This window comes from Taurulus bubalis (genome assembly GCF_910589615.1).
Source record: "Taurulus bubalis genome assembly, chromosome: 14".
Lineage (NCBI taxonomy): Eukaryota > Metazoa > Chordata > Actinopteri > Perciformes > Cottidae > Taurulus > Taurulus bubalis.
Genome location: NC_136602.1, coordinates 23173877 through 23189070, shown reverse-complemented (window position 1 = coordinate 23189070; position 15194 = coordinate 23173877). Strand labels below are relative to the sequence as shown.

Genomic DNA, 15194 nt, shown 5'->3' with positions numbered 1-15194 from the left:
CATCCAGGACTCATCCATGACTCATTCAGGACTCATTCAGACTCAAACAGGACTCACCCAGACTCATCCAAACACATCCAGACTCATCCAGGACACATCCAGACTCATCCAGGACACATCCAGGACTCATCTAGGACTCATCCAGACCCAACCAGACTCATCCAGGACTCATCCAGACTCATCCAGGACTCATCCAGACTCACAGGACTCATCCAGACTCATCTAGGACTCATCCAGACTCAACCAGGACTTATCGAGGACTCATTCAGACTCATACAGGACTCATCCAGACTCACATGACTCATGCAGACTCATCTAGGACTCATCCAGACTCATCCAGACTCACAGGACTCATCCAGACTCAAACAGGACTCATCCAGACTCATCCAAACACATCCAGGACTTATCCAGGACACATCCAGACTCATCCAGGACTCATTCAGACTCATCCAGACTCCTCCAAACACATCCAGGATTCATTCAGACACATCCAGGACTCATTCAAACACATCAAGGACTCATCCAGACACATCCAGGACTCATTCAAACACATCCAGACTCATCCAGGACTCATCCAGGACTCATCCAGGACTCACCCAGACTCAAACAGGACTCATACAGGACTCATCTCATCCAGACTCATCCAGGACTCATCCAAACTCAAACAGGACTCATCCAAAACTCATCTCATCCAGACTCATCCAGGACTCATCTCATCCAGGATTCATCTCATCCAGACTCACAGGACTCATCCAGACTCATCCAGGACTCATCTAGGACTCATCCAGACTCATCCAGACTCATCTAGGACTCACCCAGGACTCATCTCATCCAGGATCCAGACTCATCCAGACTCATCCAGGACTCACCCAGGACTCATCCAGACACATACAGACTCGTACAGGATTCTTCCAAACACATCCAGGACTCATCCATACTCACAGGACTCATCCAGACTCATCCAGGACTCATTCAAACACATCCAGGACTCATGCAAACACATCCAGGACTCATCCAAACACATCCAGGACTCATTCAGACACATCCAGACTCATCAAGGACTCATCCAAACACATCCAGGACTCATCCAAACACATCCAGGACTCATTCAGACACATCCAGACTCATCAAGGACTCATCCAAACACATCCAGGACTCATTCAAACACATCCAGGACTCATCCAAACACATCCAGGACTCATTCAGACACATCCAGGACTCATCCAAACACATCCAGGACTCATTCAGACTCATCCAGGACTCATCCAAACTCATCCAGGACTCATCCAGACTCATTTAGACACATCCAGGACTCATCTCATCCAGACTCATCCAGGACTCATTCAGACACATCCCAGACTCATCCAGGACTCATTCAGACTCATCCAGGACTCATCCAGACTCCCAGGACTCATCCAGGACTCATCTCATCCAGACTCATCCAGACTCATCCAGGACTCATCTCATCCAGACTCATCCAAACTCATCCAGGACTCATCTCATCCAGGATTCATCTCATCCAGACTCACAGGACTCATCCAGGACTCATCTCATCCAGACTCATCCAGGACTCATCTCATCCAGACTCATCCAGGACTCATCCAGGACTCATCTCATCCAGACTCATCCAGACTCATCTAGGACTCATCCAGACTCCTCCAGGATTCGTCTAAATACATCCAAATGCAGCCAATCATCTCATTAAGTGAATGGATATGATTAATTTAGACTGGAGCTGACATGTGACTCTTGTGAGCTCAATTAAAGGTAGACAGGTAGGAATGTAGACAGGTTGGTACACAGGGTTGTATACATGTAGGGATGTAGACAGGTAGGTATAGGGTTATAGACAGGCAGTATCCAGGTAGGTAAACACCTGACAGGAAGTAGCAGTTAGCTGTAGCATTCAGTCAGCACAAAACCTCTGCGCAGGAAGTCCCAGCGGGCTGCTGATCTAAGCCGTACCAACAACAGCAGCAACGGGCAGTTTGCTGATCCAGTGGGGAGTCGGGGCCGGGACCCTTCAGGGCATGCTGGCCTTCAAACCCTGACCGGTATCTCATCATTTGGGTGTGGTCTTAGTTTGATGAAGCCATGTGTCGTCTAGGGAGGTTACACTAACCGATAGTGACGATCTGACACCCGGGACACAATGGAGTGGCCGTGGAAGTCAACATCCTGTCACTGTAGCGCTGATCACGGGCGGAGATAAGCAGGGCGAGTCCACTCTCTCTCTCCAGATCAGAAAGGCCCGATCAGTGCTGGTTGTTTTTCCTGGCGACCAACACAGACGATCGTAAAGCTTGATCTTCGATCCTATCATCAAACCCCTTCAGCCTCTCGGGGCCGAGGCCTCACATGCTTCTGGACTCAGGAGACGGATGGCAAAGATTGGGACATTTTCTCAGAACAACCCTGCAACAACAGCTCTGATCCCAACAGAGGCATCAACACAAACAGAAAGCACCTCCAGGCTCTGGGGCCTCTACTTAGTAGCTATTTGCATTCTTTTAATCTCAAACAAATCAAATGTAAAGTTTATGAACAAGAGAATGTATGTGAATGTCAATACTGAGCTGCAGCTAAAAAGTAGATGCATGTGTGGAGTTACTCGGCATTGATTGTCGTCCTGTGCAGCTCAGTATGTCAACGTTTGATGTAAATGTTCTACAATGTTCATTAAAGCCAGCTGTGTGTTAGACAGAACTATGGAAGCCCGTTACCGCCACACAAAAAGAAGTCATAATTATGAGATAATAAAGTCGAAATGATTAGATAAAAAGTCATAATTATGAGATAAAAGACAGCGTCACTGAAGCGCATGCACACTTAATATCTCATCATTTTGACTTTATTATCTCATAATTATAACTTTCTATCTCATAATTATGACTTTTTATCTCATAATTTCGACTTGATTATTTCATCATTTCGATTTTTAATCTCATAATTATGTATTTTGTATCCTCAGGGTGTGTATCTTACTGGTGGTGGAGAAACACCAGCTCAGACTTCTGTCCCCGTTATAAAAGAGTACTTCTTGGTTTTTGTACTTCCTTAAAGTGGTTGCACTTGTTGGTCAAAGTCAGCGAGATATCCAGATTGTTTTTGTCCCTGTAGTCAAACTCCAAAACACACTGGATTCATGCAACTCAATAGCATCTGTATTTGGACCCTTCCTGAATATCCACATCTTTATAAACCCCACACACTTTAAGCCCAAACTGAGACGCAGAGGGCTTTTCGGGGCCTTTTAATCTGGTCATTGGTGTTTCAGAATGGGTTATTTTGGTTAAACAGTAGAATGGAATACGATGTTGGTTTGGATTGCAGATATTCAGCCTTGACTCATAAAAGGGTTTTATTCATTTGACCTCAATTCAGCACCAGGAGCTGTCCAACCTGTTCCACACTGTCGCCTCCCAGCACCAGTGTGGGCTACGGCTACTAGCTGGTGGGCTACGGCTACCAGCTGGAGGGCTACGGCTACTAGCTGGTGGGCTACGGCTACTAGCTGGTGGGCTACGGCTACTAGCGTGAGGGCTACGGCTACTAGCTAGAGGGCTACGGCTACTAGCTAGAGGGCTACGGCTACTAGCTGGTTTCCTGTCAGTGTGTTTGGGATGGAACTGGGCTTCTATCTGTCATCGTCTTGGAGTTTTTTAAATAGTTTTGACCCGGGGACAGATCTGGCCAGCAGCTGATGAGATTCCTCGCTCTAGATCAGGGGTGTCAAACTAATTTTAGTGAAGGGGCCACATGCTGCCCATTTTGATCTCAAGTGGGCCGGACCAGTAAATCACAGCATAATAACGCATACATAACGACAATATTTCTCTATATTTAAATCATTGGTGAAGATTTTTGGATGATAAACCCTATTTTAAGGTCTTTCTACAATAAACTAGAAACATAAAGACCAAACATTCAGACATCAGCCCACTGTTTACCTGCCTGCTCTCTGCCCTCGCTTTGTAACACCACTTTCAGGACGTGATCCATTTTTAACGACTTTCAACACAATGCCTCGCGGGGGAAAATACAGTGAAATGTCCAAAGACTTTATTCTCCATTTGCAACTTGTACTTTCTCCATGAATTTTGTCACAACGCCTGTTTTTCTCCCGATCATTGATGGTGCACCGTCTGTACCCACAGCGGTCCAGCGCTTCAACGAGAGCGCTAACAATGTAATTGGCTGTAGCGGTGTCTGTCAGCGCTCTCATCCATTGCAACTGAAAATGCTACAGATGACTTTACTTTATGCTTCTTTTGGCTCCAAATCTGCTGAAAGATCGGAAATCCTATCCGTCACAGTATTCCTCGTTAGGCTAATGTTGGCAAAAGCCTGTCACTTAAATTTAACAATTATCCGGCGGGCCGAGCTGGACCCCCTGGCTGGCCGGATCCGGCCCGTGGGCCGTATGTTTGACACCCCTGCTCTAAAGCCGAGTGGCCCAGTCTGCATTCTCCTCATCATCACCAGCAGACACACAACACACAAGCAAGAAGTGTCGTCCAAAGTTAACGTCAAACCTGTTTGTAAAACTCACCCTCCGTTATTCGTTCCATGCCACAGTTTGAGGTTTGGTGAAAAGGTCTTTTGTTTTTATGTTGAACACAAGAAGTCAACGTTTTGAGATCTAGGGAAACCCCGTTTTTTGATAAATGCAACACCGTGGTGGAGGAAAGGATCTGAACCATGTGGTTGTGTCGTGTGTAACGGGCGCCTCACAATGCTGCTGGAGACGATGTACACTTTTCATTGTAGAAGTGATCGGTTAAATTTGCCGAGCTGAGACTCTTGTTTACACACTGGATAATGAGCTTGTGGTGAGACGGAAGCCGATGTTGGCTGTGGGCCGTGGAGCGGTTTCCTCTGAGGTCTGCATGTTGGGGAGGAAGTGATACGCAGGGTGGGAAATGCTTTGATGACGGACAGACACACGGAAACACCGCATGCGGACAATGGGATGTGTGTGTCGGCGTCACACAACATCTTTCCTGCTCTTTAGACAAAACACAGAATGCAAATCCTCACTTTACGACGTCACGGTCAAAACACCAACGTGTCTGCCAGAAATGTTGGTCTTCATGTTGCTGCTGTACACTGTTGGCTTCTTATGACATAACCTGATGTCACATTTGAATATATGGAGTAGTGGTACTTGATGTTTAGCAGTAGTAACTGGTTTTCATAGTAAGTCTGCCAACACATCGCCTCCACGTCCGTGGTCACAGACTCACACTGACACAAACATGATGAAGAGATGAGAGCTCTAAAGGCTCGTCCAGTCTCACCACCATGACGAGTACAGGAGGTCACAGGTTCAGTCCTCATGAGTGGGAACGAGCAACACAACCAGTTTACATCCACAGTTTGAAAGATATTAGCAGAGCCACTCAGAGGAGGCCGAGTGATGTCACATTAGTTTTTACACCAGTTATCAAAAGAAGATTGTGTGTGTGTGTGTGTGTGAGACTTGGTTATAGAGACCGTTTTCCCACTTTCCCAGAATCAGAAAAGATATATTATTCCCATCATTATGTAGCCGTCTCATGAAATGCTCCTCCTGTGCATCTGTACCTCTAAGTATATTATATATACTTGTTTGAACCTTTTAGATGTGATGGACGTCCTGTATTTTAATATTCTGTCAAAGTTGTTTCTTATAATAAATGTTATACTCTTGGGATAATCCTTGGTCTCATTAAACCATCCACTGCCACATGGATCCTTTTAAACTGAGCGCTCTTTAGTGGTTTTGAGCTGGTGTTAAAGGTGCAGTACGAGTGTAATTTTAACCTGATCAAGGCCTCGTGGTCACATTCAGTATGATCACCCTCCAAGGAACGAGAACAGAACTATAATAATGAACATAATTAGAAGCCTGATATAAAAAACTAAATTTCCCGTATGAGTCTGTACCTTTAACTCACACACACTCACTCGTGTCTGTCATATTAATATCGTCAATAAGCAAAAGTCCACGGTCATCTTCAGCAGCCCGGTGTACCGTTACCACTTTATAAATACTGAGGACTCCTCAGTCGGATGTCAAACAGCAGCACGAGGCCTGGCTGCTGAGTGTCTAGACTCTGGGGGAACCGGGCTTTGTCTGATTCCTGTCAAGGGGTCCCTCAGGGGTCCCTCAGGGGTCCAGTCTCTGCCTTTGAACCCCTGGACTGGACCCAGTCACCTGTATGCCATAGTCCACGCCGCTCCCCTGCTGTGTTCAGCTAGTTGTTCGTTTGGTACAAAGTGAACCGACAGCACAAGCCCAAACCTCTTTGATGCTCATTCAACTCCAGGCTTTGTTCTCCAGAAGCTTCTGGAGCGGATCAGCCAGCCTCTGTCCTCCAGCTCTTTTGTGGATTGTAATGTGGGAGAACCGACGCACTGACTTTATTAGTCATAGACTTTCTGGATTTTGTCACTCTGTACTAGACTTAAAGTTCCACTTTAGAGTTCTACAGCTCATGTGACCACGTTATGAACACCAGACCCTTCTGTCCTTGATCTCTAACGAATCCACAACTCCTTGCCTTTAAAAAATAATTAATTTTCAGCATAAATATAATAAATCAAGAGTCTGAGCAAGATTCCCCAAAAATGGCTCCTCGATTGCTCCCCGAGTTTCTTTTTTTAAATTGTATTGTCCGGTGCGTTCCCATCAACCCACAGAGTAATACTGCACCTCTTTAGAAAGATTACAACCTAAATCATCTAAATCTGCAATAATAATCACAATAAACACAAGCATTGACATGTTAGGAAGCATATTCAGTCCAAAAAATTATCTACTTTGAGCTGATCCTTACTAAACTGCATATCAAAATGACCGCCTACTTCCACATGTGCCATCTTTTTTTTAAATGTAAAACCACACACCTCTTCTCACAAGGGGTACGGTACTTTAGCTCTTTAAATGAATTAAATGGACCCTGGAGTTTTAGTTTTGAAAAAACACACTTCTCATTTTCGGGAGAACAGAAAAAAGGGCCGTTGTGTTTATAAGGTTAAAAACAGCCTTGAATGAATGGACTGAGAAAGACTGAGAAAGTTTGAAAGAGAGAAAACCATCAACAATCCCTTCAGGACCGACAGAGTGATCCGGACCGCTCCGGTAATCTACCGGTCTGATAGGCGCCGATTGTATTGCAGCGACCTCGGTTTCCACAGGAATGACGAGGCATTTAAGCGTTCAGAGATTACAGCCAGGAGCCATGAAACCCAAGAAGAAGAACTCCATCACGTCCACTCATGACTCATGAGACCACTCTGATAAATTGTATTGAGACGAAATGGCAAAGAGCAGAAAGTCATTACACTTCCAGAGCAGGAAACATGTCGTGAATACGAATGCTGAGGAGCGACTGGACGAGCTCACGTAGTGAAGGAGTGGTGCAGTGCGGGTTGGTTCTGCTCCTCCTTTATTTATTTATTAAATACACGTATACGACATCACACAGTAGCTGACAACTCCTTCACACGATCACATCTCAGGTCCGTGTTAAAGCGTTTATAGTCCGTCTCCTAGATCTCCGTGCTCAGGTTGGGGTATCTCTTCAGCAGTGCGGTGGCCTGCTTCGGGGGCAGCCGTCCTCCCTGGAGGCTGGTCTGCTTATTCCTACTCTTCATCGCAGCCTGAGGAAGAGGAAGAGGATTCATTATTTCAAACTCAGCGTAAATTAACATCATGAACACATGAATATAACACATTTACATGACTTTTACTAAACTTTTGGGATTTTTTGTTTTTTCAAGGACTTTTCCAGGCCTGGAAATAACCATTTTAAAATCCCATGACACTTCCAGGTTTTCCATGAGCGTAAGAACGCTGTAAGCACAACTTGGAAAGGAAGCTTGCTCCACCGCTCTTTCCAGAGGAAGTCAGCACACTGTTGTATCTACAGGTTCCATATCTTCATGTCATTCATCGCTCAGTGATGCAGAACAAGCTGCTCCCTGCTCTGCACCTCCTGCCGATCTCCTCTGTGTCCCTTATCATGAGAAAGAAGCGAGATATTCACTCCTCAGCGACTTTCGTCATCAGCTCTGGACAAAGTCAGAAGCCGGTGGTGGACGTAGCCGACGAAGAGCCGCCTTGCTTCCTCCTCATGTCAGCTGAGAGCTGCACATGCTCAGTCCGGATCTGGGAGTGTTTCTACACTGGAAACCCTCTCGCTAAAACAGTGACGTGTTGTCCTCGTAACTCTGGCGTCACTTCAGAGGATCTGCAGAATCGTGCATTTTTCTATTCAGCATAATTGAAGATGGAAGTGTGTGTCATCTCACGGCAGTGCGAGTGTGGCTGTGCAGGTGAACATACCTGAGCCGTCGCCACGCAGGAGTAGAAGGAGCTCATCTCATTGGAGCACAGGCCGTCCACAAAGTTGTTCTGCTTCCAGCACGCCATCAGGACCGACATCTCTGTGATGCAGGTGGCCTCTGAGGAGAGACAGACATGTTACCTTCAACAGCTCGTCCACGTAGGACAGCTACTAACTACCACTGGAATCACTCACTACCAGAGAAATAACTCACTACCAGAGGAATCACTAACTACCAGAGGAATCACTAACTACCAGAGGAATCACTAACTACCAGAGGCTCAACTAACTAACTACCGGTGGAATAACTAACTACCAGTGGCTCAACAAACTAACTATCAGTGGATTAACTCAGTACCAGTGTCTTAACTAACTAACTAGCCGTGTCTAAACAAACTGAAGTGTTTGGATGTGATCTCCACAGAGCCAGGTCAACATGTACCTGTAACACAGAGCCAGGTGAACATGTACCTGTAACACAGAGCCAGGTGAACATGTACCTGTAACACCCGCTCCGCAGGTGGAGGAAGGCGGCGCTCAGACACTAGTTCATGTTTTGCTCTGGGGAGATCAGATCCAGCTCGACACAATCTTGCAAAAAAAAAAAAAAAAAATATATATATATATATATATATATATATATATATACTAAAAATGTTGTAATGTAGTGTTCACTTATGAGATGGAGCTTGAAAACCCCCCCAATATTGTGTTGGTGAATGTGTGAGGACCTCAGCTGCTGGAGTAAACACGTGGAACGGAAACCAGTTAGTGGAAACTAAACTAACTGGCATACTGGTGGGGCCATACTGGTGGGGCCATACTGGTGGGGCCATACTGGTGAGTCTCACACTGAGGAGCTTGCAGTGATGGGGACAGTAACAGCTCATTGTATTCACCCTCCTCTTCATCTTTGAACTACCAATAAGCCCTTTAAGAATATGATGGCACTACGGTGACCTTTGACCTTCTTCAACCTGGTGACCCGGTGTTACGGTTTAACAGGAGACCGTGTTAACTGGCGACTTTTCAGCCGTTGTTGTCGTAGTTACGACAGCCGGATATTGAGAATGCCGCTTTATTGATGTGTCAAACCCTTCTTATATACATACTAATATATCATATACACATTAAATACAGCGGCATTCGCGATGGCAGCTACGTGTTTACTTCCTATTTTCAAACGGCTGTCGGATGAAAGTCACCAGTTAACACGGTCGCGTATTAAACCGTAACACGGGCGTCTCTCCTGCGGACCTCACGGAAGTCACCCCGCATTATCTCACCTCCTTTCTTCAGCTTGCGGTTCGCCACCGCATCTCTCAGAGCCAGAGGCCGGTTCGGCTTCAGGACCGGTTTCCCGTTGTGTCCGCTGAGCAGCCTGCTGACCTTCTCCTGGATCAAGATGCCGCCCTGCGCCGCCATGTTTCTTCACCTGGCCGGGGCTTCACGAACCGGGCCGCCGGGCTCAGAGAGAGAGAGAGAAAGAGAGAGAGAGAGAGAGGGCGAGAGGAGGACGAGCGAATAGGCTGCAGTTCAAAAACCTCCTTCCTTCACCTGCCTCAACAGCGCGGCGCCATGTTTTGCCGTAAGTCGCAATTTTCAGTGTCGTAAAACACACAGTGTACGACAACCAGCCACTGCCACATTCAGGTGCTGTCGTAACTCTCACGACTGCCGTCAGTTAAGCACAAACGCCCGACTGAGACCTGTACATGAACTTTAGTTTGGTATGAAAATGCATTGTTTCCATCTGTTCTTATCCATTTGATATAACTATTATTATTAATTGTTTTCCCAGCTTGGTGAGATGAAGCCACCAGCTTCTGATGACACCATCAGTACCATCAGATGCAGAAATATTCTCTTCCATAATTTAATACAGGCTATCTGTGTTTTATCATTGTACGTATTAGGACTACATTTCTGCAGAAAAAGATTGAATAGAGATGTTTTATTTATTCATGTATATAGATAGATAGATAGATAGATAGATAGATAGATAGATAGATAGTTTGTCACAGTAGCAAGCAACTTATATAGAAAACACAACAAAAAACAAAAATTCAGGAATGAAAAATACTCAATATATACAACAAAACCACAGATCGTATTAATTTAGGAAATTAAACAATAAAGAAAGTTATGCAAAAAAGTGCAAAAATGCAAAGTATGTGCATTGTATAAAATACAAAAATGTGTATGAATTCGACAGAATATAAGAGCCGACCAATATAATTGGCCTGGCAGATTTATGTTTGTGTATGTCATGTGTTTATGTTAAATCAAACAATATATTGTGATGTTATGTTTTGTGTTATGTTTCTGTTTAAAACTAAAGCATTTTACATTCACACAGGCCTTTTAACATCATTTTGGAAAGTATTTCTGTCCACTATCACATGACTATTCACCTACAGGTGTAAACAGGAAGCAGATTGGTTGATTTGTTAAAAAAAAATACAACATTGTAACACCTGTATCGTTGTGCTAGATAGCTCTTCCTGTATAGTCTCTATACTTTTGTGGAAAAAAAGAGTTGCATTTAAAACAATGAGGCTGCAGGTCATACTCGCTCTCACTCAGATCAAATGTAAAAGGAACACTTTAAAACCATAGTTTATGAGATTATATGTCCATACATGTGGTCCACACGTCTCACTCGGTCCCTCTCGGGTTCGTCGGTGTCTGTTCTCACACTCGTAGCTCTGCCGGTGGCTGAAGTCCTTGTCGTACTGGAGAGCATTTATACTTTTGTTCGTTTACAGTTTATGTGTGAACTTCACAAATGTTGTGCAGAACAAAACAAGCATGAATGATAGTCAGGATGTTAAAGAAAGTCTTCCGTTGTGTGTCTGTCGGCCACCTCAAAGCCGCACAGCGTGGTCTGATAATGACAACAACAGCAGCTTCCTCCGCATGTCGGCAGCTGTAGGATTATGAATTTACTCAGCGTAAACTTAGCAAAAGATATGCATTTTAAAATGGAAACGTAGTAGTGAGACTGTAGTCTTATTTCCATTCAGTCCAAATGAAATACATAGTTTGATTAGCTTCACAGTGCACATTTCTCTCAAACTCAATTAAAGTGATCAACATGAAGAAGAAAATGCATTTCTCCTCCCCATACTGAGAGAGAGCTCATCGCCCTGAAACAGACATTCATCCATTTAACAACACATGCAAGGCGTAAAGAAACACGAAACATACACACATGTTGTCCCTGTGGCAAATCTAGCTAAGTGTGCATTGTATTGTAGTGTAAACAGTCACTATTTGACTTGAAGAGAGAGAAGAGAGATTCAGATCACTGCTGTTGCTGCGTGGCATTATGCTACCAGCTCCCTGACAGTGATCCTAAATGGTTGTATTCAGTTTCCAGTGGAAACATTCCTCTGCACTGCGTTCCTCTGACACATGGCCCATGGCTACATGACATTCAGAATGCAGGCAAGTCATAACACCAGCCGGCGTCTGAGGGCAGCGTGCAGCGCGGGCGCAGCGGCAGGAAGTCTTAGACCTGGTACCGGGACAAACTGAGATCAGGTTCAGCTTCAAAGCCTCGGCCCTCGGAGGAAACGACACGCTGACACTGTTCATCACGTTCCAAACTTTTACAGTTCAAACAGGCAGTCGTGGCATACTGAAAGGGAGGGAGATGAAGGCTAAGCTAACCCAGCTAGCATCTAAGGCTACTTCACTACCCAGCATGCTCCTGGCTTTCTGAAGTCTGCTGGCAGGATAATAAGATGGATAAAGGCTTCAGGCGAACGCAGCAGCGGGAGGTTGATGTTACAGAGACCTGACTCCGTCCAGAATCAGGACTTCGGCGGGACAAGAGGAGGAAAACCACCAAAGTAGTATTGCTTCACTGCGAATCGACCGTATGTTGTGAATAATGACTAACAGGTAGAGACAAGACTGTACAAAAGGCCCTGCGTGCTCCCAGATGACTGGGGCTAACGCCCTTTTTAACAGAGTAAAAAGCAAGGACAGCAGTTTCAACAGATTTGAACAGGGAACATGCTGACATGCTTCGTGAACAGATTTCAAGATCAACAGATGATTTATTAGTAGTAAAATCACCCGTCTGCTATCATTAACAAACCACAGGCCGGGATCCTTCTTTTAAGGGACCCAGACAGGTTGGGTGTGAAAGACCATAAAACTGATCCAGATCGATAAACTATGAGCTGAAACTCTCTCTATAAAGCTCCAGAAAGCCGAGGGGAGCTGTACATTCAGACTCACACACACACACACGCAAACACCCCCCCCCCCCCCCCCCCCCCCCCCCCCCCCCCCCACACACACACACACACACACACACACACACACACACACACACACACACCTATACGGCCGGGGGTGGTTTGTCAGGACTTTTTACCCGAACTTGATAAATCCAGGGTATATGGGGACATGCCTTTCCCTTTGTCGTAGAGAGCGCTAAGAACTAATAAACGGGTCCTCATGATATAGGGAACAAATCATACTATTCAGAATTCAATTATAGTGAAATAGTCTGTAGATTTGAAGACCTGACATTCTACAGGACTGTGAGGACGGGGGCGGGATGAGGTGGATTGGGGCGGATCCTAACATAATGAGGACGTATGAAGACCCCCCCACCTGGTTTATCAGGACATTACCAATACATATACACAAGCATGGCAAGACCATTGTTTATAAGGACCAGACTGGTTTATCAGGACACACACACACACACACAGACACACATACACGCACACACACCTCCTGTCCTCGGGTTTCCAGAGGTGAACACGCGGGCAGATTCCTGCCACCGTCTGTCTGGAAGCTGTGTGGTATTCTCTGTGTCTCTGCACGTTCTTCACCTGGAGGAAACGTCTCACCGGGAAAATTATGGGCTGCATTCTGTGCCAGGATCAGCTCCTCCACAGCGACCTGACTCACACTCACAGTCCTCACAGTCGGCACACACACCACAAATCAAGTCCACGTGTCTTCTCTCGCCATGAGGTGGATGTGCATGTGGCAGCAACGTTGCAATGTGTGGCAGCTTTTATTTTGGTGTCTCAACCACACTGGTAAAGAAGCCTGAGGTGAACTCTTGACCCTCCAGACCTCTCACACAGAAACACCAAACAATCAAAGTGGTTTTCAAGAATCTTTTGTGAGGATTCAAGTGGACTGATGGATCACGCTGACAGTGTTTAACCATTCATCCAGATCCAGTGACCTAGTATGTCAACTCTAGCAGACGATGCACACTGCTCTGTTTCACACACCACTTCACAGGAGACGCAGACAAAACTATACGTTACACAAAGAAGTAAGAAGATCTAACTTCAGCCATGATGATTTCCTCTAATCATGACATCATTATACACGACACTGTTACACAACTACTTGCTGGGGAGTCAGGTTCCAACACATACAAAATATGTTGATATAATTATGATAATTTTCATAATCCTGTCAATGTGCCATGTGTGAGTAATAAACACAAAAAACATCAAATTAAAACAAGAAGTGTAAAGAAATCAATGAGAGTGGCTGTGCAGTGCGTGTGCATGTTAGTGTATACATCTTACTTTATAGGGCACACGCTAACCTGTGACGCCAACCAAGAACTTTTGTTGCGTAAACCTACGTTGGAAGACACTTTGCATTTCACGAGCAGAAACGGACACCCGGTCCGTGACATCCAAAACTGACACTAAAGATTAAAGCGCCATAGTTTAGGGCCACTGACCAAGCAGCAGTGTTAACAAGTCTAGAGGGATACAACCTGGAAGCAGTATTTTGATGTTGTAGCTGGTACAGTTAGTCCAACAGTCGAACGTATTCACACTCATTTAGTTGCACTAGTTGCCTCTGGGTCTGTTGGTGCTGAGAACAGACTGAGGAATGCCTTTCAGCATCTCCGCATTGCCTTGTTTGCGTTTCTGCCTCTCCAGCTGTAGCGTGACCTCTGACCCCTTCGGTCATGTTTGCCTTCGGTGTGTCAGTCTGACTCGACCCTGAGAGCCCCCTGCAGAGCTGCATAGTTAGCATTGTGGGAGGCCGGGTCACTGCTGCATTGTGGGTTCTGACTTCTCCAACAGAGGCCAGACGAGCCTCAGCTCCTGCAGACAAAGATCTGTCTGCCCACAACTGACAAAAAGCAACACTTTTCATTTCTTTTCCTTCTTTTGCAGACAATTACAAGCCCTTTTCTCTGCAGGAACAAAGGATAACATGTTGTGTGCCCACTGTTGTCTGCCCACAAAGCTCCTGAAACTGCTGAACGCTGAATCCACGCTTCAGTTGCTCTCGGGGATCGTGAGCAGTTCTGTAGATCGTGATGGATCAAGGAGATGTGGCATCACATCATAACACGGACTAACGCACAACACTGGAGTAGAGGGTGCTCGGCACCCTCAGAGGGACTCACACACATGATGATGCGGTTTGAGGCAGTGACGGTTCTTGCCATGATGTCTGTGGGCCATGCAGGGGAGCTCCTGGCAGACCGGCCCACTCAATGCATCGCACCTATCCACCAGTCCGTGGCCTACTTGGAAAAATACCCATACACTTAATATTATTTTAGATGATTATAAAGAAATTACATCATATATGTTTATATGTGTTATATGTTTAAAACCTTTTGAAAACACACCTATTTCTAGGCCTCTGCTCAACAATGTCATACCCAAACTAAAAAAGGTGCATCTCTGCAACCACTAGGGCTATTTGAATAATACTGGTGTTATAATAAAAGAGTATAATGTGAGTTGTGTGTTAAATATCAGTCCATATGTTACTGGTTACGAGTAAATGAAGAAGTGATTTATACAGTTTTTATAGCAACATCTGCCATAGAGTCCATATGGG

At 45.3% G+C, this 15194-nt stretch overlaps 1 protein-coding gene and 1 pseudogene across 2 annotated transcripts in view; one reads left to right on the top strand and one right to left on the bottom strand.

Annotated features, from left to right (window-relative positions):
• LOC306746693 (protein NLRC3-like) overlaps positions 1–15194 on the top strand; it is a 284667-nt pseudogene that overhangs the window by 125255 nt on the left and 144218 nt on the right. The window lies entirely within an intron of this gene.
• On the bottom strand, positions 7175–9908 carry chchd1 (coiled-coil-helix-coiled-coil-helix domain containing 1). The gene is made up of 3 exons (XM_079229653.1): positions 9620–9908; positions 8333–8451; positions 7175–7647 (listed from the first exon to the last, which is right to left on the bottom strand). The coding sequence occupies exons 1-3, from the start codon at positions 9756–9758 to the stop codon at positions 7537–7539; spliced, it is 369 nt and encodes a 122-aa protein (XP_079085779.1). The 5' UTR covers positions 9759–9908; the 3' UTR covers positions 7175–7536.

What these genes read in the sequence shown, in the direction of transcription:
- chchd1 (XM_079229653.1), bottom strand. Translation starts at nt 9,758, where the DNA reads ATGGCGGCGCAGGGCGGCATCTTGATCCAGGAGAAGGTCAGCAGGCTG. An exon ending in CCGCAAGCTGAAGAAAGGAG is followed by an intron (nt 8,452 to 9,619) that starts GTGAGATAATGC and finishes GTCTCTCCTCAG; the next exon opens with AGGCCACCTGCATCACAGAG. An exon ending in CCTGCGTGGCGACGGCTCAG is followed by an intron (nt 7,648 to 8,332) that starts GTATGTTCACCT and finishes CCTCTTCCTCAG; the next exon opens with GCTGCGATGAAGAGTAGGAA.